Raw genomic sequence first — 27089 nt, 5'->3', positions numbered from 1 at the left:
TTGTTAATCTCAGGAAACAAACTGAGGGTTGCTAGAGTTGTGGGGGGGGTGGGAGGGGTGGGGTGGCTGGGTGATAGACATTGGGGAGGGTATGTGCTATGGTGAGTGCTGTGAATTGTGTAAGACTGTTGAATCACAGATCTGTACCTCTGAAGTAAATAATACATGTTAAAAAAAAAAAAAGAAGATAGTAGGAAGGGAAAAATGAAGGGGGGGAATCGGAGGGGGAGAAGAACCATGAGACTATGGACTCTGAGAAACAAACTGAGGGTTCTAGAGGGGAGGGGGATGGGAGGATGGGTTAGCCTGGTGATGGGTATTAAAGAGGGCACGTATTGAATGGAGCACTGGGTGTTAAAAGCAAACAATGAATCATGGAACACTACATCAAAAACAATGATGTAATGTATGGTGACTAACATAACATAATAAAATAAAACAAAAAAAAAAGATCTGATAAAAAAAAAAAAAAGAAATGCCTGGCACTTTTCTGAGTCTGGCTTCCCCCAAACAAGGGCCCTGGCCAAAGAGTCTGCACCCCCTCCCTCCAGGAAGGAAAAATCCCTGCAGGTTGCATCTCTGGCTCAGCTGTCAGAGGTGAAGCTGATCTCCTGGGGTCAGGTCCCCGTCAGAGCCAGAGAGCAGCATATATACCGACCCTGTATTTAGCTGCAGAACCTTCCAGCGAGGTAACACCCATGGTCAGCAAGCCCCAGGCTGCTTGTCCAGGGGGCCTGCTTCTTTCAGGGGAAAATCATGCATCATCCTACGTACGGCCTATTTCTCTGAATTTTCTTTGGAGTCAGCAAACCTATAGGGAGCACAAAGTCCCCGCGGCTTGGCCTCTGGCGCGCGGACACACACACACACACACACACACAATTCCTCTAACACACGTTAGGTAAGCGTGGGGTTGTATTCAAGGCGGAATTTCCCTCCCATGACAAGAATACATTCTGGTCCCTCCTCCTCCCCCCCATTCCCATGTGACTCTCACGCAGGTTCATTCCTTTAAAAGTTTATTTCTGGTGAATTAAAAAAAAATAATTTATGCGACCAGATCAATAAAGACATCATGACATGGGGCAGAGCTTAACTTTCCTGTTTGCTTCTAGATTTTGCAGCCAGGTGAGAAGGTGACTGAGGGAAACCCAGCCTCATGCTCTGTGGAACCAGGAGGTGCCGACGCTGACAGGGTGACTGAGAGAGGGTGGCTTATGGGAGGGCTAGGAGGGGGGCTCGTAGGAAGGCCAGATCCCAACCTCTTTTACAGAAATGTCTCTTCATCTTGTTTTTTTAATGAGTCAACAGAAGCTCTGTCACATGCCTGTTCCTAACGACCATAAACATAGCAAGCAGACACTCAGGAAGATGGAGCAGTAGTCTCAGGGACTTGGGGACCTTGTTGGGGAAGACAACTTCCCCCTACTGAGGCCAGCACCCGGAAGGGACCTTGGGGAGTTGGCACCCGAGCCCCTAGCACAGCTGTCAGGCTCTTTGGGCTTCTGAATGCTACTGCTTCTTCACCTGATGGGAACGTTTGCCCCCAACTCCCTGGTTCCCCTGAGTCTCTCAGAGGTGGCTACTCCCTTGGTCGGCAGAGGGGACACTTCCTTCAGGGGTCTGAGAACTGAACACACTCAGAGTCTGTGCTGGGGTCCCAAGGCCAGAACCCCCAGAGGCCCTGCCACAGTCCAGAACCTCAGAGCTGGGGGGAGATGTGGGGGTTCACTGCTGAGGCGGTGGTGACTCGGCCGTGAGGTTTTGGCCCAGGGATCGCTTTGGTGGTGGGGTTCACTCTCTTGGGGGGTGGCGAATTTTGGTATTAATAAATGGGTAAATTAGGAATGGGCTTTGGTTATAGAAACTCACGGACTGATGAAACACCCAGAAAGCACTCAGGGAAAGCCTCTGCGAAGCCCAAAGAGTTTTCCGTGATAAAGCGTTTGCTGTGGTTCAGGAGGCTCCTCTGCAGGGGACCAGGGGGCCCCGACACAGGGCTGCACGGCTGCCCAGGCCTCACGGTACTCTCCCGCTGAGCACCCCCACCACCCCTGCGGGCACGCCGCCAGGGTTTGAGCAAGGGTCCCCAACTGAATGCAGCTGCAAGCACCCTTGCTCAAAGCCTCCGAGAGGCAGCACCAAGCAAAATCCAAACTCCCGCATCACTGAGCAGTTCTGACGTCAGCTCAGGTTCCTGTTTTGACCTTCCGAGATAGAAATCTCCAGACTCGAAGCTCAGCTGAAGGCTTCGAAGCCCGGTGTTAGTTCCCGTCACGGGGCACACACCTGCTCTCCCTTCGCATGGAGGGAAGCATTTCTATGCTCCAGGCCTGGGACCATTTTTACCATGAAACCATCTTCTTGTTAGATGCTCCTCAATGAAATCTCGCACCCCAAATGCGACTCATCTCTGCTTTATCTCCCTTTGAAGAAGAGCCAGAAGCCCCCTTCATGCCATTTGGGGTCACGTGCCCATGAAATAACTCTCAAAGCACAGTCTTTCAACCGTTTCATGAAATGGGAAAAGACTAAGGCAGCCATGAGGCCATTCACATATATGTATGCAGTGTGGACGAGGAAAAAGCCAGCACCGCGCCCGGTGATACGGGGAACCAGCTTCCCCAAGCTCCTAGCAGCAGAACCCCCCGAGACAGGAGCTTACGTATACAGGTCCTACAAAGATAAACTTCGATCCATGCCTGTTCTCTCAAGTTGTCAAGGACAGGCCTTTCCACTGGCCTGTCTCTAGGTTTTTCTGTATCAAATGCAGTAGAGGTTTTCAACGACTGGGGCAGGGAGAGAGAACTCACTGCCTGTCCCTGCCCAGCTCCTGGGATGCCGGGAGGTGACAGGGGACATGGGCAAGGGGAGAAGCACATACACAGTCTGGAAGAAAATACGGTGAAGGTGGGCCATGGAGGGGCTCCCCAGGTCCTGCTACAACGAGGCCATTAACACACCTTGACTCTGAGCCTTCTGGTCTGATGAACAGTCTCTGAAACACCCTGTGCCCGTCCGTGGAATGTCTCTCAGGGAGACCCCCACCCTCGTCCATGGGGCCCTCAGTTTTCATTCTGAGGTCTGCGGGGCTGCAGCCCAGGGCAGAGATGAAGGGTTGTCCTAGCTACACTCAGGGAGAGCCAAGAGTGTGCTAGAATTTCCCTGAGAAACTCAGGGCTCTGCTGCTCCCTCCTCTTCAGAGTTGGGGCCTCCATCCCCCCCAGTTCCCTACATACTCTCTCCACTTGCTTTTTATTTGCACTGTATTTCCTCTAACTTCCTACTCGTCTGGGAAAAACAATTCTATGTATAGCACTCATAAGTCTCTCATAAACATGGGACACTGTCATAAGTTTAATTGAATTTTAAAACTACGACATGGGCTAGAGGCTACTAAAGCAGGACTGTGGGGCAAGGCCGAAAAGACCAAAGCATCCACTTTTACCCTGGCTGGGATCCAGAAGTCATACTGTGGAGGAGATAGGAGATGGGACACCATGTCACTATAGGGCAGTGGAGGATGGCTATCTTCAAAACCCACGTGCCTCCATCACCACTGTCTTCCCCTCGTGAATTCTCTCAAAAACACTTGCTATCTGGCATTAGTATCTATTCCACAAGCCATTCGTCCTTCACGTACTGTCTTGATTAAAGGCTCAGATTAAAGGTAACTTCAAGGTCTTAAAATGCCCTTTTAAAGGAACAGGCTCTGAAAGGAGAACAAAAAAAGGGGGGGGGGATGAAATCCTGAAGTGTGGCATCCAGAAGACGGACTCTGGAAATACCACATGCCTTTCCTTGTAAGACGCACTCATCAGCACAAGTATCTTGTTAAAGGTTCATGTGGATTGTAGGATGCATCTAGATTTTAAGAATATTAAGACACAGAAAAAGTGTCCACCCTGGGAGGCAGGACAGGTGACAGATTTTGAAAGCGATGCCTTGCAACCCAGAAATCTAAGCATTTTGAGAGCAGAGGAGCCAATGTAGGACCGGGAAGGTGGAGTCACCACGGCATTGCTTTATTCTAGCTGAATCCCCACCTCGAATGCTTCGGAGGGGGACATTGTGCAGACTGTCACCTGGAGGCCGTGGGTTTGTGTGGGTGAACTTGTACGAACTGAAACAGCTCTGCAGAGGAAGGAGCCCACACATTTTATTACAGCCCCTGCTCACCAAGCCCTGGCAGTCCCCCGTACTTCTGCCCTTTGGATTATGGAGGAAAAAAATAATTGTCCGGTTTTCTGGGCCACAGAACACAAGATGGGTCTAGATTGCACAAGGAGCTTACACACGGAGGCAAGAAAGCGTGCAAATGGGAGCAGGAATTCTCCACCCTCTGAGGGAGCCAGTGCTTGAGACACCGAAGGACCGGAGTTGCCCTCCTGGAGTCCACACTGGTTTACGTTTCTGGCTTTTATTAACTGTGTCCAACTCCAACTTCCATCTTCTCCTGAGAGGGAGAACACTACCTAGGACATGAGTGATTTTCCCCAAGCCATTATTTTTTTCCTCTTAAGATTTCACAGAAGGCCCAGGAGCGGGGCCTAGAGAAGGACCAACGAAAGCAAAAGTGTCTGAAAACGACATAATACTGACTTCTCTTTCTTGGTAACAGTTCACGAAACGTGCGCCCCTCTCTCCTGAGATATGGTGAGGCATGAGGGGAGGTGGCGAAGGAGCTGTGGGTGGGACACTGTACCGTGTGACATCACGATCATGCAGCCGGTGCCCTACGGGACAGAGACGTGAGAATGAGCACTCAGGGCTCTGGGCTGGCCCCAGGGGTAAGTGCCCAGCCTCTCGGGAACACGGTCTGTCCAGTTCTTGCAGAGCCATCCCCTGGGGCACGCCATCTTGGCTCTGGCCTTATCCTTCGTCCTCCCTCAGCTCAGTGGGTAGGAATTTATACTGTTGTTGGCGGATCTGGGCCAGTTTTTTCCTTGCTTCTTCCAGTTCTCGTTCTTTTTTCAACATTTCCTCCTGGGCGGCAATGATCTACAAGGAAAGCAACAAGCTGGATGGATCTAAAACCTTCCAGAAAACTGCCCTCCCCAACTCCACTGCCTGTCTCATGAGCTCGCACAGCCTCTGCTATAGGACAACACAGCAAGACACTGGGACTAAGTATTTTAGCTCTGGAGACCAGCCTCTGGGCCACATCCTGGGTTTTGAGACCAATGACCCAGTTGACCCACGAAATAAGCTGACTTTTGGCCAGTGATTTAACAGCAAACATCTACTGCATCCCTACTGTGCACCAGGTGCTGGGGTAAGCACTTCATGTTGAGTGTTCTATCGTCTTCATGGCAACATGGTGAAGTCGTCCCTATCAAGTGTCCCATTTTTCCAATGAGGAACCTGAAGCTGAGAGATGTGGGTCCACTTCCCTGAATACCCAGCTAGTGGAGCAGGACCTGGCCAAGTGTCCCTGAAGCTGAAGCTGGAGTCCTTAACCATGTGACAGCTTTCATTTATTTGTTTCATCCTTCTAAGATATGATCAGAGGAATACTGGTTAATAGATACCAGGTAAAAAAAGGTTAAGCTTGTGTTCAAGAAAGCCAAGTAGATTTCTTCCCTATGGGCCCTTTCAGAGCCTTTCCTAGGCTAATGATCACTATGATAGTCCGAGGTGGAGTTAGAGAGGACAGGATTTCCCACACTTATTTGATCAGCGGTCCTTCCTCATGGAACCTCTCATGGAACTAGTGTATCAAGAAATAGATTCTGGTAGAAATGCATCCAGTGTATTTCCAAACACAGGGAATGGTTCAGGAAGAGCTAAGGAAGGCATGGGGATGAGTAACTTCCTAACACTGATAAGAAAGCCAATCTTGGACGCCTGCGTGGCTCAGTCGGTTAAGTGTCTGCCTTCAGCTCAGGTCATGATCCCGGGGTCCTGGGATCGAGTCCTGCATCGGGCTCCCTGCACAGTGGGGAGTCTGCTTCTCCCTCTGCCCCTCCCCCGAGCTGGTGCTCGATCGCTTTCATTCTCTCACAAAAATAAAATCTTAAAAAAAAAAAAAGAAAACCATTCTTGTATAATGGATTTATATCAACACATACCCCAAACTGCAGGCCTGATTTCCTGAAGTTTGCTCCTCACTACCATGCTCAAGAATGCAATCCTAATAAGCCAGAAGCCTGTTTACTCTTATCTAAATTCTGTTAAGGGGTTACCATTCATTCTCTCTGTAGGGCCAAATATCTGGAGTGGGGTAGTAGCTCCAAATCCATCATTTTATTTAAATGATAATGCTATTGTCTTCTAACTTCTCTTCTTCCCCTTTTCTATAACAGAGTCCCTGATTTGGGCTGGGCAGAGGGCTCCTCAGGAAAGAATACTACGTTTCCCAGCACCTTTTGCAGCTGGGAAACCTGCACTTCTGTGCAGGTTGGCCACATGACTAAGTCCTGACCAGTGGCACATGAGAGGAAACGAGGGTGGTTAGTGACCCATCTTGGACCAACTGGCCAAGGCAACGTCTCAGGGATGGTGGGGCAATAAGGCAGATGGAGCCTGGGGCTCAGATACAAAGGAACCAGCGTACCATCACAGACTGCTTAGACCCAGACTATTTCACAAGGGAGAAATACACCTCCATCCTGTTTAAGTCGTTATTATTTTGTATCTTTCTTATAACAATGCCCATCTCCGGAGTAAACACTCTCTGGATTTAATCACAAACCTGAGCAATGCCCCCTACAAACTTTGTTTTCACTACAACATCATCATCATCAGCTTTGCCAAATGCTGCTTTCTGGGCTGCACGAACAAGATTATCTGAGGCTCTTTTCACAGCATTTCCTGCTGCCTGGAGAGGGAGAAAAAAACATATATTGTATCATTAGAAACGGCCAATTTGGATTCAGCAAGAATAGACATGAAAGTACAGTTCATGGAACTCTCAACCGATTTATCACCCTATCATCCAATGATAACACAGCATTTCTCTTTCCTTGGTATCCATCTGCCTGTCCAGCCGTCCATCTATTCTACCAACACTGGCACTTACCTAACCTTAGGTCATTCACAGAGAAATGAGATACAGTTCCTGGCTCCCAAGGAACACATACTTTTGAGGGGGGATTATACTTATGTAAACAGATGACTGTAGCAATGTGAAATGTGTGTTAACAGATGCAGGTCCAGGGCTTGTCTCCTTGGTCTAGAACACTACCTCTCCCTGCCCCATCCAATTCAGACAAACACAAAGACTTGGCTTGGATAGCACTTTTTCTGTCTGTTATGGCCTTACACACACTCCCCCCACAGCGCTCCCAGAGAGCTCTGTGCTGGCTTGTGTGTGTCCCCTCCCACACTTGTGGTTGCCCCTCTCCCTCCTGGACAGTGACTAACTTGGGGGCAGGGGCTGTGACTTTTGTCTTTGCCTCCCTAGCACCTGGCACAGTGGGTGCCCAGGGCTGGCACTCACTGAATGCTTCCTGAGGAAACGAAGGGTAGGAAAGCACAGCCTCATCCTGCACGGCAGGGGGGGCGGGGGGGGTGCGGCGCTGGGAGCCCCGCAGTAACTAGGGCCTCCACAGGTGTGTTTTCAGAGGCACAGCTGGGCTTTTAGGCCAAATGCTCAAGGATGGGGCCATTGCTAGAGACAGGTAAAGAAAAGCTTTCCAATGTGAAGTCTAGATCTTTAGTAAGGGCTACAGCCCACACTGGCTTACTCTTAATGTGCATGAAGCAGGGCCCCCGGGACTTGTCTTCTTGCCCACCCCTGCCCCCCAAAGTTTGGAATTTTCTTCTAACAGTGGTCCAGGCTTCGTTAAGTCTCCCATATTCCTGGCTCAGGTCCCCTCAGAGTCAAGGACTTGTGCATGGGGATGAGCCATCGGAAAGCTGAGTTCTTCGCAAAGTAACTAGCTCATCTGGTGGGTGATCTAAAGTGACCCATGGGGACTATGAGGGCTTGCACCAGAAGGGAAGGGAATGCCAATTAATATATGACAAGTTCATTCTCAAAATAGCTTTATGAGGTCAGAGGTCACCACTGCAGTTCCCTGATGCAGAAACTGGGTTGAGTAACTTCTCTGAGACCCTGCAGCTTGGATGTTACAGAGCTGGGATTCGAACACAGATGTGACACTGCAGCACCCAGTTACATCAGTAATGATGACAAGGAGAGTGATGCTGTGCTTTGCCCGTGTAAATCCTCGGGGCTCACACAAGCACGTTCACATCTCTTGGCCTTCATAAGATCCAGTGTGGGCATCTCTATCCTTATTTCACAGCCCAGGCAATTGAAGGCCTGGAGAGTTTTTAGTGATGTGTTAAGATCATGCACTTAATACATGGCAGAGGCAGGACTTGAACCCAGGTCACTCTTAACTCAGGATGTTTTCTCCAGCAGTGTCCTCCAATCCCACAAACCACACATTCACCAACATGTAACTCCCCATTTCCCCCCTGGGTTTATCCCAGGAGTCGAATGAAGGTAAGGGAGGTGGGTGAGGGAGACTCAGGAGGATTGAGTAACAGAAACACACTTTAGGACTTTCAAAATGAAATGAAAGTTCCAAGTGTCGGTGAAATTGTTCAAATGTTTCTGCCATTTATGATTTTATTCATGGAATATAAACGTTTTTTTCAGCCATATAAACAGTCTGCATTCTAACACTTCTAATATCTAGGACATCTAGAAAATTTGAAACAAAATGTCCAAAGTATAAGGAAATTCTGGCATAATCAGGTGACGTAGTATCATGCAATCATTAAAATGAGGCTCATGGAGAATGGACCAATTAGCTTTATGTAGAGAAATTATGAAGCTTTTTCTTCAAATAAAAAGCTATGTATGATAAAATGTTAAGTGGAAAAAAAGCAGAATGTCTCTTGCTATGATGACAAGCAGAGTTATTTTATATAGACATAAAAATAGGAAGAGAAGAAAATGGTGACATTTGACATGTGAAGAGGTTGAGGCTCTGTGATTTTTTTTTCATCCAAACATTTCCTTCACTGTGTTTAAACACTTCTATAATTAAAACAATCAGGAAAACTTGTATGCACTGGGGGGGATTCGACTATAACTTTCATCACGAGCATGTTCTTTGGGCTCTGGGAAACCTCAGCCACAGTCTTCTAGAAATTCCTCAGTCCTTCTTCTCCTTTCTTTCGCAAACAGTGCATGAGGGCCCCTACTGGAACAGGTACCATCTCAGGTGTGAGAGATAGGCAGATAAAGACGTGGTGCCTGCACCTAAGAATTCACAGCCTTATCAAAGGCCGATGTTAAAATAAATGTGGCGGTCCCAGATGACAGGAACTGTTAAAAGTGGTCTGGCCAAGGGCTCTATCTGGAAGGAGAGAGGAGGGAACGACTGCCCGACTTGCAGGAGTCAAGGAGGGCTTCCCAGAAGAGGAGACTCTGGAGATGAGTCACAAAGAAGGAGTAGGAGATCACCAGGTGGGGCTGGTGGGGAGGGCCGGGACATTCTGGGTGAGTGGGAGCCCCAAAGCATGAGACCAGAAGGCACACATGGAGAATGTCAGTTTGCTGGGGCAGCAGGCGTAGGATGCACGCTATACTGGGTAGAAAATGAGAAACGTGGGACAGAGCTGGCTGATGGAAGGCCTGGTAGGTCATGCCAAGGAAGTGAGACTGTCCCCTTTGGCGACACTTACCCGCTCCAACAGGAGTACTTTCCCACCAGCATCAGTGACCATTACCTGTAGCCGCCTCATGGCCTCTGAATCCTGGTCGGCTTTCACCTTGCAGGCCACGAGCAGCTGAGCCGTGGAAGCAGCGACCTGCTTGGCGGACGAGATGAGCTTCTCCTCACTGGCATGTCCCTGAACGGAGGCATTGGCTGCCTCACAGAGACTGCTGGTTGCACCTGCCACCATCCGGGCCTGGGGACAGTCAGTAGAGAAGTGACCCAGGGCCCGAACCTCCCTCAGGGCACCCAAAAAGCAATCGGGAAGGAAGGAGGAGGTGACTCACGGCAGAAATCAGCCCCTGGGACCACTGTCCGTCATCGGCAGCATTGGCAGGGATGGAACCCACCTAGAGATGGAGGGCAGAAACCAGGAATGAGCGCTGGAGAGCGCGGCGGGACCTGCAGCCCCTCACACTCTACCTCGCTCTGGAACTGGAGAGAAAAACATCTCTTCAGACACACAGCACCACCAGCATGAGAACGGGACGCCCTTGCTGCCCCTCCAAGACTGTGCCCGCACATGCTGGCTGGGGTCCCTCTGGGCCCCGAGGACTTGATCCGAGACACTCAGAACGGCCACCATTTTGTTGCAAGGTAGTGTTTCCGGGCAAACTGCGCAGGAATGGCGGATCGGGGCTGTCCTCCCACGCTTCTTTCCTCTGCCAACCTTTCTCCATCTCAAACACAGGAGCCACCAAGGCCTCTTCTTTCAGGGGCCAAGGGAAACTCACATCTCTCCTGATTGCTGACCCTAAAGCCATGCTGTGACTTTCTGGCAGGTGATGGGGGGGAAAAAGGCCGCTGGTGCCTTTCCTTCAGTGCAGCTGATGGCAGAAGCTTGCCTTAAGGAAATTCAGACTGTTTTGTCAGGGGTTGGGAGAGAAGTAGAAAGCTAGACGTTAAGATGATCTCTGTTTCTATTTAGAAATTACAGCAACAAGTGAAACATTTTCTGTCCAGATGCAGAGGGAATGGCTTTGGGAGGCAAAACCTTTACATGGTGGGAGGTGCCTGGGGAGGTCAGAGAAGAGTACCTCAATTTGAATATGAAATTAGGGATCTGTCAGCAATTATTAGGCACTATACCAAGGCTCGGTGAACATCAGATAAAACCCCAAGGTCCTGTCTACAAGCCTGTAGTTCACCCAAGTCCCGTGGGGCCTCCTTTACCAACTTTCTAAATGCTTGAATATATTCAACAAATGCTTGAACAAGTTAGATTCTCTTAGTACTAGCAATTTGGCACACAGTCGGTCCTTTATCAAGAGACTGGAATTTTTAGGTAGGATATTCTTCTCAACGATCCATTTTTAGCCTTTACATATTGATTGGTCAGCAAGTACTTAAGTGAAGTCAGCCCTCTGCCACATCTACAGGGCATAAGTGAGAAGCACGAAGGGACAGACTGCATGCCAGTGAAGAGACAGACATACCCATGTTAATAACAAACAATACAACACACGACGGTGTAGAAACAGGAGCCGCAGTATGTGGGTTGGATTAGGACAAGGTTTAGCTCACGAGAGATTTCGTGAAGGAAGATGGATGGCCACTGGTTGGGCATAACTTCCTGTCTGTACTACGAGTTCTGAGGTCAAGGCACAATCATATTTGTCTACTTGTACACTGACAGCAAGGCCTTTTAATATCAAACAGAAGTAACTGACAATTACGGTGACCAAACTCCCCAAACCCACAACCTGACGGGATTTCTGTAGTGCCTCCAGATTCGAGAGGCTCTCCGCAAGATGCAATTTGGATGGAGTCATTCCACAGTGTATGGGAACAACACACGGAATATTTTAAACTGGGAGACCCTCCCAGATGCAGCATTAGTCTAATAGACCATTAATCCTTTGGGTCACTGAAACAGAACTATGCTTTCATGCTAATGCAGATGGAATTGGTGACTGGGGATGAGGCAGATCAAAGAAATCTCAGACTTAAAACCAGACTGACCTTTTGATCAATAGGCTCAGGAAAATGCTAACTGCAGAGCTGGAGAGCATGTCGCTACACAGTTCTAAAGAACGGACTGAGCATTGAAGCTGGAAAACGGTATTACGAAGCCCCTGACTCTGATGCTCCCAGAGCCATCCACTAGGAAAATATGACAGTTTACATCTTTAAATAGCTTCATATACAGTGAGAATATAAATGTCTTGTTTGGGGCCTGATCGCGGCCTGGAACGGGATGCTCTCCTTAACAAGAAGCAGATGATTGGCCCAGAAGCCAAACCCTTCATTCTGGATGTCAGGTTTAAGCAAACAGAGTTTTTAGTCAGATGGGGCAGAGATGGGCAATTCAGGGAGGGAAGGCCCGGCACCGGTGGCCTCGGGCCAGGCCACAGGCCGTCCCATCTCCTCGGCCCTCAGAGGCTCTCACCGTGTGAAGGTTCCAGCACCTGGCCAGCGAGGCTCACCCACCTTTCCTTGGGCCACCAGCTCCCTCTGGGCTGCCGAGGCCGACTTGACCAGGGCACTTGTGGCAGCAGCAATGGATTTAGCAGCTTCCAGAATCTGTTCTTCAAAGTCCAGGGTCTCGTCTGCTTGCTAGAACAGAAGAAGACAACATCATGTGCCATTCGCATCCACGAAGGGCACTTTTTGCCAAACTACTTACTTCTTGGTCACCTGGCTCTTCATCCGTTTCTGACTGTTTGGCTGACACACCATACCCAGGTGGAAAGGCCTAAGCTGGCGAAACGCCTCTCCATCAGCTGCCTCCTGCTACCTTGGTTCTAAGAGGTGCCAGCTGCTAGTGGTGGCATTCTACACACATTTCCCATCAGGAAGGTCTAAGACAGACTATTTTTCTAGACCAGAGTCTTTAAACAGACATAAATTCACTGTGAATAAAATATGATCAAATGGTCCCATGGGCATCAATAACCAAAATTTAAATAATCAATCATCACAATCTAAGGCTCAAAAATGGGCTGAAGAAAGGAAAGGTGGCTATTCGTTGTGAAAAGCCTTATTTTTCTTGTATTTGTAAAACAAAAGTGAAAACGCATTTGCACTCTTTGTGGCTGAGCAGGGAGAGTTCCGTACCAACTGCAGATCACCAGAGGCGGGAAAGACACCGAGGCGACATGACATGGAGGTGGAGCTGTTGTACACTGGGGAAGGGCACTGTCCCCCCCACCCCCACCCCCGGCCCCTTGCAGGTGCTGTCAGGCCGTGAGGGCTCTGCTCCAAGTTCACCAGCACCGTGCCCCGTGCCACCAGAACAAGCCGGGAAGCTGGAGAGAAACGCTGGTAAGTGTGGCAAGTGTAAGGACCTTAGTCCCGGGCTGGCTGGGATGCAGCATCACCATCTGGGGTGGTCAGACTAGATGCCCTCCTCCAGGTCCCCTTAGGACTCACGTTCTGTGAACCTAAGTAGGGTTAAGGTCCCCTTTGGTTAAAGAAGGTTGACGATGGGGCTGGTATCTTTCAGGCATTGCAGTGATGGTCAGCTAGAGTATTACTTTTCTTTATGTGCCAAAAAAAATAGATAAAATTTACCCTGTGAACCAATTTTAAGTGTATAATTCAGTGGCATTAAGTACATCCGCAACGTTGTACAACAGCAATATGTTTTTTAAGAGCAGCTACTATGTGCCAAGGGTCTTGTTAGGCATTCCACGTATGTTACTTGTTTAATTCGCACCAAGCCAGAGAAAAATAGATCTTATACTGTATAGTCATCCTTATAGTCACAGTGAGAAAATTGAGGCTCAGGGAGGTAGAGTGTTGGGACAAGGTCACGTGGCAGCATGATTCCAGACTCCAAACCAGATCTAAACCTCAATCTCTCTGACTCCGTAAGGATGTTTTTACTAGCCTGCTCACCCCTGGGGCATCAGTGAGGACTAACTTATCAGAGGCTCAGAGTTGGCCACTTATGGTCCCATAGGAAACATCAGGCAGGATGGATACATAGGTACATTTTTTTCCCCAGCTCCTATTCGTTATGGTTGCATCTTGAACTATGAGAGATGCCAAGCTCATTTTTATTTTCACAACTCTGTTGTTATCATATAACATTTCAGGGCACATCTAGGGACTCTGATGAAGGATGCCAGCATTTTAGAAGTTCGTGGACAGAAGCCATATATTCTTTCTTATCGGACAAAGTCTTGCTCTAGGAGCATTCAGGGCAGAAATGGATTCAGTTGCCGTGGATTCATTCTGGAGAAGGGGAGCTTACAGTGCTGGTGGAGTATAAAATGTGTTTACTGAAACAGAAAGACAGCTCATTATAAGACTCTTATAGGTACTGCATAAAGGTACTGTCACACAGAGGCTCCGAAGAAATTGCATTAGGCTCTGATATCTATGGATATCTATTCAGTGATGCTGGTTTAAGAGCCTTTTTGGAAATTCATTCAACAAAAGAAACTCAAGCGTGTAACCAATTAAGGTACCAGGGAAACCACGTAAGTGTTGAACCCAAAGGGTGCCCCTTCCACTGGGGCAGAGGAAACGGAAGCCAATGGTGGCTACTTAATGTGTCCCAGATCCTTGTCTCAGGCAGCCTCCAAGGTGTATGGAGGACCCCATCAGATTTCAGATTTCCCAAATTTTAGGACCCATAAAAATGGAATTTTCTTTTTTTTTTTTTAATTTTATTTATTTATTTGGCAGAGAGAGAGACAGCGAGAGCAGGAACACAAGCAGGGGGAGTGGGAGAGGGAGAAGCAGGCTCCCCGCCGAGCAGGGAGCCCGATGTGGGACTTGATCCCAGGACCCTGGGATCATGACCAGAGCCGAAGGCAGACACTTAACGACTGAGCCACCCAGGCGCCCCAAAAATGGAATTTTCTTAAAATTAAATGCTAACTCTAAGCATGGATAGATCTGACAGAATCATCTTGTTCCAACCAATTTTACAGGCCTCGCCCACATCTTCCATTGCCCTGAAGGGTTTTTTTTTTTTTTTTTTTTTTCCTAGAACACATACTTGAAATAGATATTCAGCTTGGAAATATTTTTGACACCCACAGATTTTTCTTGCAATGGCAACTGGTATAAATGCCCACTGATGAATTTTTGTTTTTCTTTCTATAACATCTCTATGCTTTAAAAAGGACATGGCAGAAAGCCTCATCTCTGGGGGACACTTGCTCTGACTAAAAAGTACTAGAGAGTTTCCCAAGAAAGGCTGAGTAAAGCTGAATGGGATGACTACAGGGGCTGAGGGCTAATGTTTAGACACTGTAGGCCAGGTTTATCACTAAGACTAAACGCCCACCTCTCTCTCCTGCTGGAAATAAACATCAACACCCGGTATCTCCTCATGCCATACACAACTTCTAGCCTATAAGATGGGATTCTCCCCGAGCCAAGCAGACTCGGAAATTTCGAAGTGTCCCCGTCAGGGCTGCCCGTCTGCTTGGCTCCCACCAGCACACGCCATGGCATCTGGGAGGAGGATGTAAGTGCTACAAAGAGAAGGGCGCATGTTCCACCGCGATGCAGAAGAGGAAAGAAGCAGAATGGGCTTGGTCTTCAAAGGACCTTCCTACGGAAAAGGATCACAGCAAAACTGCAGGATTTGTCAACAGAATAAACCTCACTGTAGCTGGGAGATGGAGAACAATGAGGATAGTAATGTGGAGCTGTCACAAGGAGACCCTGAAGAATCCTGAGACCCAGGGTGCCATGAACTTAAGAAAATGCTTTCATTACGTGGGCTAATAAACCAACAGCCCTCCCTCAGAATCACCCAAGGATCTGGTTAAAGATGCAGATTGTGTTTCAACAGGTCTGTGGTGGGGCCTGTGAATCTTCATTCCTAATGGAGGTGGGCTACTCCATGGGAAATGCTGGCCTGGGTGAAGGAAAATAGACCCCAGTTAACTGAAGCCTACCAGCCTGTCCTCTTCCAGGGCACGGACTGTGTTTTATTCAACTGATGCGCTCTCTCGAGCACACAATCAGGCAGTGTAGACAACATGGTAAATGTTTGCCGAATGAATGTACCCATTCAAAAGGGGTCTCCCAAGTTCTAGAGTTCAGCCAGGGGACAATTTACATGCTTGGAGAAGGAGAAATGCACTGAGTAAGCGTCCACATCAGTAACTGTCCATTCTGTGTTCCCTGGGCAGGGGAAGGCACACACATCTATGTGCTGGCTCCTGCCCTGTTTAAGGCCGGGGACTGTTACTTGTACGCCCTGCCTGCACCCCTTAACCTGCATTCACAGCCTGTTGTGACACTTACTCATGCATATACAGAGGTAAACAGCATTCCCAGCATTTTGCAAAGGGGTTCTCTTAGCAAAGCAGCGCTGAGGGAAAGAGTACCAGATGTGCAAACTGAGAATCTGCTCTGCTTCATGAACGTGTTGGCTACAGCCTCTGAGTGCTGAATCTGTCTTCTCATCCTCTGTTCAGTGTCCTTTTCCCTGTTCCTTTCCCCTGTGAGAAGGCCACTGGCCAGCTCACCACCAGCTCTCACCAGCTGTCTTTCCTGGACTGCCCACTGAACTTCAGCAGAGGATGGGCTTATCCTCACCTTCGCTTTCTGGTCTGCGAGAAAGGTCCAGGCACCCGTTTGCTGGTATTTTTCCTCTTTGGTGATCCCCTGCAGAGCTTCTCTTTCTTAAAAAGTTAGAGGTCTGCTGAGGTCCCTCTGGGGAGAGGCCACATTTTCAGCTGGCTCCCTTGTTGCCAGCTTCCTGTCTTGCTCTGATCGGTCTAATGTCTCAGGAGCTTGAGTTCCACTGGGGTAGGAGGTGGGGACAGAGGAAGGGAAAGGGGAGGCCTCTCCTCATTTTTATTTTGCCTTTTGGCCTTTTAGGGATTCTGAGGACATAATCTTTGCAGTAATTCATTCATTTCCTGAAGCTGCCTTCCTTCCTACCTCTCTGTTAGGGGTGCTATAGGTAAATTATAAATATATGTAGAGCAATACTGACCCATAGTAAATGCTCAATAACTCCTCGCAATTAATTTCATTATTACTTCCCTTCCTACATATATTCCGTGGTTTTATTTTTTTATATTTTATTTTGTTATGTTAGTCACCATACAGTACATCATTAGTTTTTGCTGTCGTGTTCCATGATTCATTATTTGCATATAACACCCAGCGCTCATTATAACTCTTGTGGTTTTAAAAATTGTTTTTTAGACTCTGGGCTAAGCTAGTCTGGCTCCTGCCTCATTTAAGGCCTGTGCAGGCTGACAAGTGCTGCCGTTTTTCTCTCTCTGGACCATTTTCCACTCATAATTGGGAGAAAGTTTCTAACTGCCATTTCTGATGATAGCCTAAAATAATTATAAGTAAAAACCATAAACCAAAGATGAACGGAGGGTCAAGTAACAGACGCTACAGACCGGCGCTGCTTCCACCCTCTCCCTCAACACCCAGACAGGAGATGGGCCCTCTGGGCTCTAAGGCAGCGCCCTGCACGTCCTGACCATCAATCGGGTTTCCGTTAGTAGCTTAAGGAGGAACCTCAACTCTCCCGGTCCTTTAGCTTAGACGTGTTACAATTCCAAATGAAACCTTTCTTCATTAAGAAGGTGCTGGCTAAAATAAGCAGGTGCTACTTTTTCTCTTCCTTTTTTTCTCGGTCTCCTCCGCAGAGAAGCCTCACCTCCCTCCTGAAGCATCTTTGCCAACCTCCTCCCTAACAGGTCCTGGGGCATATGCTACACAGAGGAAGAATGTTTCTGTCCGTGGTCCTTTTACTTGGCCTTTTCTTTGTGAATTACATCCCTGCAGCCCCTCCCTGCAATGAACTTGAAGGTGAGGGAGCTGAGGGTACCCAGAGAAGATGGCCCAAAGGTCACTGCCCTGATGTCTGCCTCCCTCCATGAAAAACCTCCTTTAAGGGTCTGCCTTGCTAAGAGCTGATAAACCCAATGGTCAAACTTTTCTCACAAATGGCGGCAAAAACCACATCCCAACTCATGGTGCCATTTTTCCAGTTGGGAATTGTGCTTTGTTCTGTGTTCCTGAGAGTCTTGCAGAACGCTTGCTACTCAAAACAAGGCCATATATACATCAGAAACTTAAAAAAACCCTTTGGATATATTTTTTAGAAGTGTGGACATTTTGCATGTAATTTAAATGTCCTTGAGCGAAACAAGAAGGCCAACCCCAAGAACTCCCACCACACCAGTGAAACATTTTCTGGCCAGTTAGAAGCCTGAGTGGAATAGGCAGCCACGTTTCTCCTTTTTTTTTGTAGTGAGTTTGGCTGCTCCCAGTCTGCTTCTGGCATTGAACTGAGAGGTGCCTTGGGGGCAGACCTCAGCCCGTACCCAAAGACTCAACTGTGTAAGGGCCAAATCAGCTTTTCTTTTAGAGGCTCCAGGGGTGGGCTGTCTTTAGGACCACCACCCTTACTATCGATGAGAATTTATAAACGGGAAAATTCTTAGACTAACTAGACCTGCCAAGAGCCCAAACCTGGACAGCTGGCCTTATCCCCCCTGAAAGCTACAGGGAAACAGCAAACAAAGTGGATGGCAGAGAGAAAGCAGTGCCAAATGGTTTTGCTGCCACTTGGGGAGAGACCACCCTTTGTACTCAGATAAAGGATAACGCATGTTCATGCAGCAACCATTGGAAAAGGTCCGAGCTTGCACAAATAGTATCTTGGGAGTGGTTTTCCCATAGTACCTACTGTTTTATTAGTTTTTTTGTTTGTTTGGATGAAAAATAATACCACTGAAATGATCTTTTAATTGCTACTTCTGTTTGGCAGAAGAATTCTTCAAGATTATCATGCTTTCAAAAAAGTGACATGCAGGGGCGCCTGGGTGGCTCAGTTGTTGGGCGTCTGCCTTCGGCTCAGGTCATGATCCCAGGGTGCTGGGATCGAGCCCCACATCGGGCTCCCTGCTCGGCGGGAAGCCTGCTTCTCCCTCTCCCACTCCCTCTGCTTGTGTTCCCTCTCTCGCTATGTCTCTCTCTGTCAAATAAATAAATAAAATCTTAAAAAAAAAAAAAAGTCACATGCATGTTTACTTAGGAAGCACGGACAAAAAAGATAATGGGATGCTTTCAAATATTTGATCAGGTATATTCACTACATCAAAAGCTCCTTTGATATGAATCCTCTACGTGTCTGTGGAGGGTCTGACGAGCTGCTGTTCTACCACTGGCAGGGGTCACTCGGGAACATGAGCTAGCTGAGCTCCCCACACATCTTCGCTTTTTACACTCTTTACGTGTCCTGGCCTGGAAGCAACTGGTGGCAGACAAGCTGAAAGCCCACACCCTTTAGCCATACAGAAAATGCTATATGGGCTCCCACTCCTCCCTGAACATCGGTCACCTTTTCCCATCCCCTCGGCTAAGCAGGACAGCATACTGGCCAACAGCAAGGTTACCGGAAAGAAATAAGAGAATCACACCTGTTTTAACGAATGGGTTTCACCTTAAGGCTCTTTTAAACTGTGTTTTTCTTTATTCATGATAACTGACTATCTCTTTTCCATGACAATTTGTCATTTTGGTCAAATGACTTTAACTGGCCTCAAAACCCCAGACACTGTTCTCTAGCTGTGGGAAGGTGGCACGGATTTTTATTTTTATTTTTATTTTTTTATTTATTTGACAGAGGGAGACATAGCGAGAGAAGGAACACAAGCAGGGGGAGTGGGAGAGGGAAAAGCAGGTCTCCCGCTGAGCAGGGAGCCCGATGTGGGGCTCAATCCCAGGACCTCGGGATCATGACCTGAGCCGAAGGCAGACGCTCAACGACTGAGCCACCCAGGCGCCCCGGTGGCACGAATTTTGGTTGCATCTTGCAAGTCGTCTGAAAGAGCTCCTGCTGACACACACTTACTGATCTGTTCTCAGCGGAGAAGGGTCCCAGGGCCAGGCTCCACTTCATCGCTTTGGAAGCTGGGACTCCCACCGTCTATTTCCCTCCCTGTCATCACTTTGCCGCCGCCGCTGCTGTGACCTGTCACTATGCATTTACTGCAAGCAACTTGGAGATGGCTTCTAGACATAACCAGGGGAAGCCTTCCTGACCCATCTGGTCAAACCACTGGCTCACCAACTGCGTGGGGCATTGCTTATATACACACGGAAGTGCTCTTAAAAGAGCGCTTCTTCTCTGCTCCAAAGGACTGAGCTACGGGCGCAATAGTTCTCTTTCTAGGGCGCCTGGGTGGCTCAGTTGGTTAAGCGACTGCCTTCGGCTCAGGTCATGATCCTGGAGTCCCGGGATCGAGTCCCGCATCGGGCTCCCTGCTCGGCAGGGAGTCTGCTTCTCTCTCTGACCCTCCTCCCTCTCATGCTCTCTGTCTCTCATTCTCTCTGTCTCAAATAAATAAATAAAATCTTAAAAAAAAAAAAATAGTTCTCTTTCTAGAAAACAGAGCTCATAGTCTTTTGTTGAGACAGATCAGAATGAACTAACACGTACTTTGCAGGCTCTTCTATGATGAGGAGGTCAAAGCCAACCAAAGGAGGCTGCCGAGTGCCAGAAAAAATGTTTCATAATCCCAAACTTCCTGTTGCACCCAATTAGGCTACTGTCAGCTTACTCTAAATATTATCAACCTCTACCGACCATTTAACCTATTACAGGAAATTCAACAGAGTCCAGTCTGCATTGCATTATCGTTACTGGATTCATGTAGTCCTAAGCAAGCTTTATGTAAAGCCCAGTGACTCACCATCCCCACAGATGGTATGGCTGATTCGGTTTATACGTTGTGATGCTATGGGTGGAAGGGAAAGTTGCAGAGAGTTGATTTGTGCTTGAATTTTTCGCAGAAAACTTGATTATGAAAATCACTAATTTCTAAGTTGAGGATCAGGACAAAAGAGAACTACGATGCAATGTCTGGATGTGTTTAGGGGTTATAGTCCTGACGTTTATCCCATGTCACAAACACAGGCTAGAACCTTCCATTTTTTTCCACTGAGCATATCCCTTAAGGACTTGTTACTGCGCAAAACTAAGCTACACATATTATCCCAAGCTCTTAGGAAGACATCCATAATTATGATTTGTTTCTACAACAAACAAAAGAATCTAGCCGTACTGACATGCTACAAGAAAAAATGGAATATAACATCATGAAATGGAATGAGCAGCCCGTCTTCTAAATCTGCTTGTGATTTTAACGTGTTCTTTCCTGCTGCCTTATAAACTATATTAGGAACCCCCGGAGACAGGGCAAGACACTGTAGGAATATGTTTGATATATAGTTGGATTAAATAACAACCTAATATATCAAACATATCACACAGAGGCCTGCAGCAAAGGCATCCAGGTTTGGCTGGGCTCGAGAATAGGCACCGTACGTACTGCAGGAAGTCCATTACCCGTCTGGGGAGCGCACAGGCTGGTGATACGTGTGGAAACGGCGCCACGAGCAACCTCGTAGGCACATGCACCAGGGCACACCGACCTTCCCCTTTTGCCTTCCTGCCATCTTCCCAAGCAAACAGTGGATCCAACAGTGCGAATTTGTTATTCCCATCGGGGAGATTGCAGGCAAAAAGAGGTGCTTATATTTTAAGGGCCTGAGCTGGGAATATACCAGAATCATCTTCATAAACCAGGGAGCGTTCTACTTTTAAAACAGGTGACCTGAGACTGTGGCGAGCAGAGTAATTTAAACAAAAAACCAAAAACCCATAGCCTTTCCCCGGTACTATTCTTCAACGCAGCGTAAATGCTCCATGGTTACAAAGGAAAGCATTACCCACGCTATGCTGAGGGCTTGTGTGGTCGTGTGTAGTTACAGGGATAGGAAGGTGATAGCAAATGTTATTTGTAGTATCCTGAGGATAAGTTCTTTATTTCAGTTATGGAAGGGCATGGAGAGAACCAGTTCACCACAAAAGACTGGTTGGTTGTGGGGTCAGATTGGACATTTTTTTTAACTGGGGAAATAAATTCCTTTATAAAGGTTAGGAAGGTATTTTATTTCATGCAGTTATTACCACAAAGCAGAGGGTACCCTGAGACAGGCACAAAAACCATCGTTTGGGTTGATGGTTTCTTTAGAACGATTTTAGAGATAATATAATCCACGTGGCAGAGCCTTTGGCCATTGGGTGGAGTAATACTTCAGATCATCTTCAGGCACTCAAGAAATACCAAGTGCCCTTCCTCACATGAAGAGGGGAGTGCCCTAAAGTGGGCATCCCCAAGGAAGGGGCTCAAATCAACAGTTACGTCCACTTCGACTTTCACTTCGACCTCGGCTTTGTGTACAGATCCACACTGTCAATACAAAGGCTGGACGATCCTAGGGCAGGGCAGGGAGTGCCCACTGGCTCACCTCAGCAGCCACCGCTCATTTTTTAAGTGCTCTTATTTTTAAAACACTGTTTTATAAAATATTAAAACACAGGCCCTCCCCTAATTTCACGGTCACCCTTGTACATCCCCTACCTGTCTCCTTCATATTCAAGTGTTGTTTACAGAGTTGTAATCATAACGAGCACATAATTCTGCATCCTGTGTGTTTTTCTTTTTTTACTTTACATTTATGCCATGAGCATCTTCTTCATACTACACAGTCCTATCAACCATTCTTTTCAATAGCCGCATACTTTTCTTCAAGGAGACACTCAGGTCATATCTAACTTCTTCCTACAAGTAAGGCTACTAGGAATAGCCTTCCCTGACACACAGAGCTTTCTTTCTCTCTGGATTTCCTCCTCAGCACAGATTCCCAGAAGAGGCATTAATAGCTCAAACGGTATAGGCAAACCCAAAACCCCTTCTGGGGGGCTGCACCAGCCTCTGACACTGGCTAGACCCAAAGGACTGGGATGAACGGACCCTGCCACCCAGAGCCCACATACGCTGCTTCCAGCTCCATCAAGCCGGCTGACTCTGGCAAGGTATTGTGCCCTTGATTTTGCATGGATGGAGCAGGGATGGGAATACAGGTTGCTCTGTGGACCTGCTGTAAGGGCCAGATGAGTTCATCCATGCCAAGCCCCTAGAAGGCTGCCTGCCCCCTGCTTGGTACTCAATCAACGTGAGCCTTTTGTTTTCTTTTTGCTATGGCCATCAGCTCATGGATCTATGGAATAATTTTTATTGCAGGCATTCTCCGAGGAGGTAGTAGATAAAAGTCCCTGAAGCATAGTTTCAGTGACGGTGATACAGTTACTGCCTATTAAGTTAGGCACTGTGTTCTTAAATTATCTCATTTAATTGCTGTAACAACAATCCTCTGGGGCAGGGCCTCTAATGACTTGTGTTTTCAGCTTAAGAATTCTAGGGTGAATAAGTGGCTAGACAGAGGGCAACTAGGATTCAGAGACAGAACTCTGAGGGATCCTGCAAAAGGACAAAGAGAGAGGGATTGAAACAGGAGCTCTTAGGACCTGGTGAAGTGCTAATGTTACAGGAGCACCAGGCTAATTCTCCAGAAGTGCCAACTGACATGACTTCAGCATTAGCAGACGAAAGCTTTCCAGGAGAGGTTGGTTGTGTGAAATCATATGAGGAAGAGGAAAAACCAACTATGCAAAAAGCCTCTAAATCTTAGTCAATGGTTGTTTGCTTCTTAGCTCAACGTAATCTTCCATTTGCAATTAACTTGATTTATAAAGCAGAAATAAAGACATACAGAAAATGGGAGTCGCCCCTACACACACACTCCGTTCTTAAGCTTGTTGAGAACAACTTGGACAATCTCAGACCACTTAAGACCCTCAGCTTAGAGGCTAGTGGAGAGAACCCCGGTAAACCCCCAAATCAGAAGCCATAACTCTTAAATTACATCTTGATGAGAAATTTAAAGACTGCCTTCACCGAGTCTAGAGCGACTATTAGGAGACTGGCTCGAAGAATTTCATGGTTTTAAGCAGGCTCCCAAGCTTCATCCATTTACTACCTGCTCATGTCTAGTTTCCATACAACACGATCCCAGGCTCTGCTTTTGAGAGGTGTGGTGTATTCTAGTGCTCAGACTCCATCCTTTGGTCTTATAAAAAAGGTTGAATTTTAGGCATATCTAATCTGAGGGATCCAACTTTTTTGAGGGCAAAAACCAGATTTTACTTCCTAATGTATTTGGGTTCTTGGAAGGGAAGTGAGGCCATAGGTACCTGCAGTGACCTCCTCTAGTTTGGCCATCTTTGGACTGAAGATAGCCATGGGGCTGGAGGAGGGACAGGTAAGAGCTTAACAGGGTTGGGCTTTGCGCCTGGACAGCACTAGCTCCCTGTCCTTTTATGTAATAATTGTCCTCTCTACTGCCCAATCTTAAAATATTTCTTTAAATGGCTGTTTCTAATATCTACTCATGATCTTAGGTTTTAAACATTTATCTAGATGACAAACACAGATGGAGGAAACATACCAGCCCACCACAGCCTCCAGCATATATTGAGAAAGTCTGTCACTGGATCCATTTTTGAGGTCCACACTGTCCTCTCTATTGATTTTAAGAAAAGGAGAGACCCAGCATTGCTATTTGCATTACATTATGGAAACCAGATAATTGGAGGGTGATGATATCACATTCAGGGACAGGGATTTTCCATAATAAGTATCCAACACCTGCTTTATAGAGAACAGAACTAAACTCAGATTGTAAATGCCCGGGTTCTTCCTCTGGATACCCAAAGGTATTTTTCTGGGTGGTTAACCTGAAGGATCCACCCGTGGGTTTTTTTCCATACCCTGTGAAAAGGGGCCGGGCTGGGAGAACAAGTTTGCCGCTTTTGAGTCTAACCACAGGGAAGGAGATAAAGCTTCCTGCGGCACACCGAGCTCCATTTCACAGCCATCCACAGGAAGACCCAGTGACATGAGACAAGCAGCCACACACGCACACTCACTTTTGGTTTTGCTCTTGGCTTCAGTTGCTCTAACTTCTTGGCGGCAGCCTCAATGGACGCTGCGGCCCCCAGTAATTCTGTTTCTGCAATGACGGTTGGGTCTTCTGGATCCACCCACTCTGTTCCTAAAATCAGTCCAAAGAGGGTCATTCTTGGTAGCTGTGACTGCAGGGCACTGGCTTCGTTACGAACAGTATCTGGAGTGACATGCAGGGAAGCTCCAGAAGCCTACTAGCTGCATGGTGCCAAGGGATCTTCTCTCTAGCTCTCACAGAGATCAGCTGGGTGCAGGGGAGCTCCTGTCTGCTCCTGTTTTTCTAAGTCAGTTATGTACACAGCCCTAGCACAGGAGTGGTCATCAATGATAGCTTCAAAAATCAGGATCTCATGGTCCAAGGCCAGCTCGAGCCTTACTCTAACTTCTCACTTAAACCTCATGAACGCAAGTAACTATTTTCAAGAGACTCGAGACTCTGCTGACCACACAGATTTGCCATTCTCTTCTCTTGGGACTCCTGGAGAACAGCCATTCACCTCAACTCAAACGAAGGGAAACTGAATTTCTCTGGTGAGGTGACTGCTTCTAATGTTACCGTGAAGGGGTGTGCAAACAATGTACCCAGAGGGCATCATTTCCTAAACATGAAGTGTGTTATCTGAATGAGGGTAAATATTCTGATGAAGGAAACTGCAGATAAAAATAAATGGCGACACCCTTCAGAGAAGTGAGCAGTTCCAGATGGACTATACCATTTAAGAAGAAGTACTTAATGCAAAGATTGGAAAAAAGCCTTGCTTTGGGAGGATATTACTTTGAAAATCTAACTCTATTCCCATTTGCTTAAAAAAAAAAAAGTACCTCACTGTATTCCTTCGGACTGCATTTGCCAAGAAAGGGCCTGGGTTGGCTGTGCAGTATGAGTACAGTTCGCTGTACCGAGACTGTACTCAGTTCGCTGTACTTGCTCCACATGAGAGAATGCAGCCTACCTTTCATGGCTTCTGCGGCCTGGATGAGCTCAGTCACGGCGCCGGCGACACGCTTGGAGAAGGCAGCCAGCTGGTGCTTGAGTTCCGGGCTTGGTTTCTGAAGAATCTACGGATGAAGACAAACGCATTTGAAAGATGGTAGCCATTGTGACAGAAAGCACACTCTTACTGGTGGACACAGAGTCGGACATCCTGGTTTTAAGGTGCAACTCTGTCGCCAAGTGACTTCGGAACTTGGGGGAAAACACGTAAGGCTCACTGGCCTTCGGTTTCCTCACGTGAGAAATGAAAAGTTGGGAACCAGGAGTTTCTTTAAGGTCCCTTCTGACACATTTCCCTAAGATCATAAGTGAGATGAGGTCCTTACTCGTCCTTTATTTGCACTTTCATTTGTACACAAAACATATGTACACAAAAATTACCCACAGTGTAAGAACAATCTGAGGGAACATGAAAGCCTGAGGTTACAAGTAGCTGGTACTTGTGACAAAACAAATGTGGGACCAGAAAAAATAGGTGACTCCACTTGGGCCTTAGAGACAAAGTCCCCAAGAGAGCAGCTGCCAACTGATCAGAGGGCTGTTCCTGAAGGAACAATCCATCTCCAGGGTTTTGACTGCAAGCTCTCCTGGGAGAGGTCCTGAGGATTTTCCTTCTTTCAAACTAGTTCAAAGGTTTTTTTAAACTTCTTCTTTGCTTTTTGTTTTCTTATGGTATTAAAAAAAGATACTGGATATCCAATGCCCACTCCAATTTATAGGATATCCTGTGAGGATTTCTTCTCGAATCACTCAAGAATGGAACTAAGAAATGGGATGAGACCTTCACCACAAATTTATATTCTGACTGAAACCATCTTGCTCCTTCCTAATTTTGAAAGTCTTCTTCCAACATTCTTTTTCTTGTATCTCTTTGCCATGTTTCACAGTGGTAACCTTCAGATTTAGAAATGCTAAAACATTCAGGAGGAAAGTGCAATTGTTGTCTCTCTATGGACAATTTTGAAGCCTCTGAGCTTCAAGCCCCAGAGCCTGGGCCTTGAAACTGGACAAACCTGTGATCACACCTGGCTTCACTTGCTCCTGGTTTATGACATCAGGCAGATTACTGAACCCCTCAGAACCTGTTTTCTCATCTGTAAAACTGGGGTAATGCCTATCCCTCAGGACCGGCATAAAGATAAAATGGAATAACACAGGAGAAGCATCCTGCACGATGCCTGGAATACAACAGGCATTCACTAAATGTTATTCCCTTCTTGGTTTTCAGGTAGCATACTGGAGTATGGAAAAAGGAGTCTGGAAAAGATGTCTTTTGGACCCCAGAGCTAAAAGAGAACTCTAAGAAAGGGTTGGTAAAAAAACATCTGGGGTTGGGGTAGTTAATGGGATTATATTTGTGCCAGCCCCAGGCACACCAGTGCATAGAAGACATTATATTAAATGCTTGAACTGATTAGTCAAAGATTTTTGAGCATCGCTTTACATGCATCTATCCCCATTCTCCTTCCTCTTGGAATCTTTTACATTTATATTTGCTACTGCTCTATGGATTCAGCTGCTCTACTCTTATTTTCTCACCCTTGAACTTACACATATCACTATGCAGATATTAAGAACTCAATATAAAGGTGCCTGGCTGTC

The 27089-nt window shown here is 47.2% G+C and overlaps 1 protein-coding gene across 12 annotated transcripts in view; it reads right to left on the bottom strand.

The window, feature by feature from the left end:
• Positions 1-1010: 1010 nt before the first annotated feature.
• The window catches only part of TLN2 (talin 2), a 429909-nt gene continuing 403830 nt past the window's right edge, over positions 1011-27089 (bottom strand). For 10 of the 12 annotated variants that reach the window (XM_034994419.1, XM_034994414.1, XM_034994423.1 and 7 more), the window contains 7 exons: positions 25447-25552; positions 24457-24581; positions 12108-12233; positions 9965-10027; positions 9646-9873; positions 6695-6820; positions 1011-5001 (listed from right to left, as the gene is read on the bottom strand). In XM_034994419.1, coding sequence (XP_034850310.1) covers positions 4873-5001; positions 6695-6820; positions 9646-9873; positions 9965-10027; positions 12108-12233; positions 24457-24581; positions 25447-25552 — 903 coding nt within the window. In that variant the 3' untranslated portion in view covers positions 1011-4872. The remainder of the gene's footprint in view (positions 5002-6694; positions 6821-9645; positions 9874-9964; positions 10028-12107; positions 12234-24456; positions 24582-25446; positions 25553-27089) is intronic. The other 2 variants (XM_034994422.1, XM_034994425.1) reach the window with 1 other exon arrangement.

The sequence above is a fragment of the Mirounga leonina genome, unplaced genomic scaffold (genome assembly GCF_011800145.1).
Source record: "Mirounga leonina isolate KUSES-001 unplaced genomic scaffold, KU_Mleo_1.0 Mir_91, whole genome shotgun sequence".
Lineage (NCBI taxonomy): Eukaryota > Metazoa > Chordata > Mammalia > Carnivora > Phocidae > Mirounga > Mirounga leonina.
The sequence above is the reverse complement of the archived record's forward strand: the minus strand, read 5'-3'. Positions and strand labels throughout refer to the sequence as shown.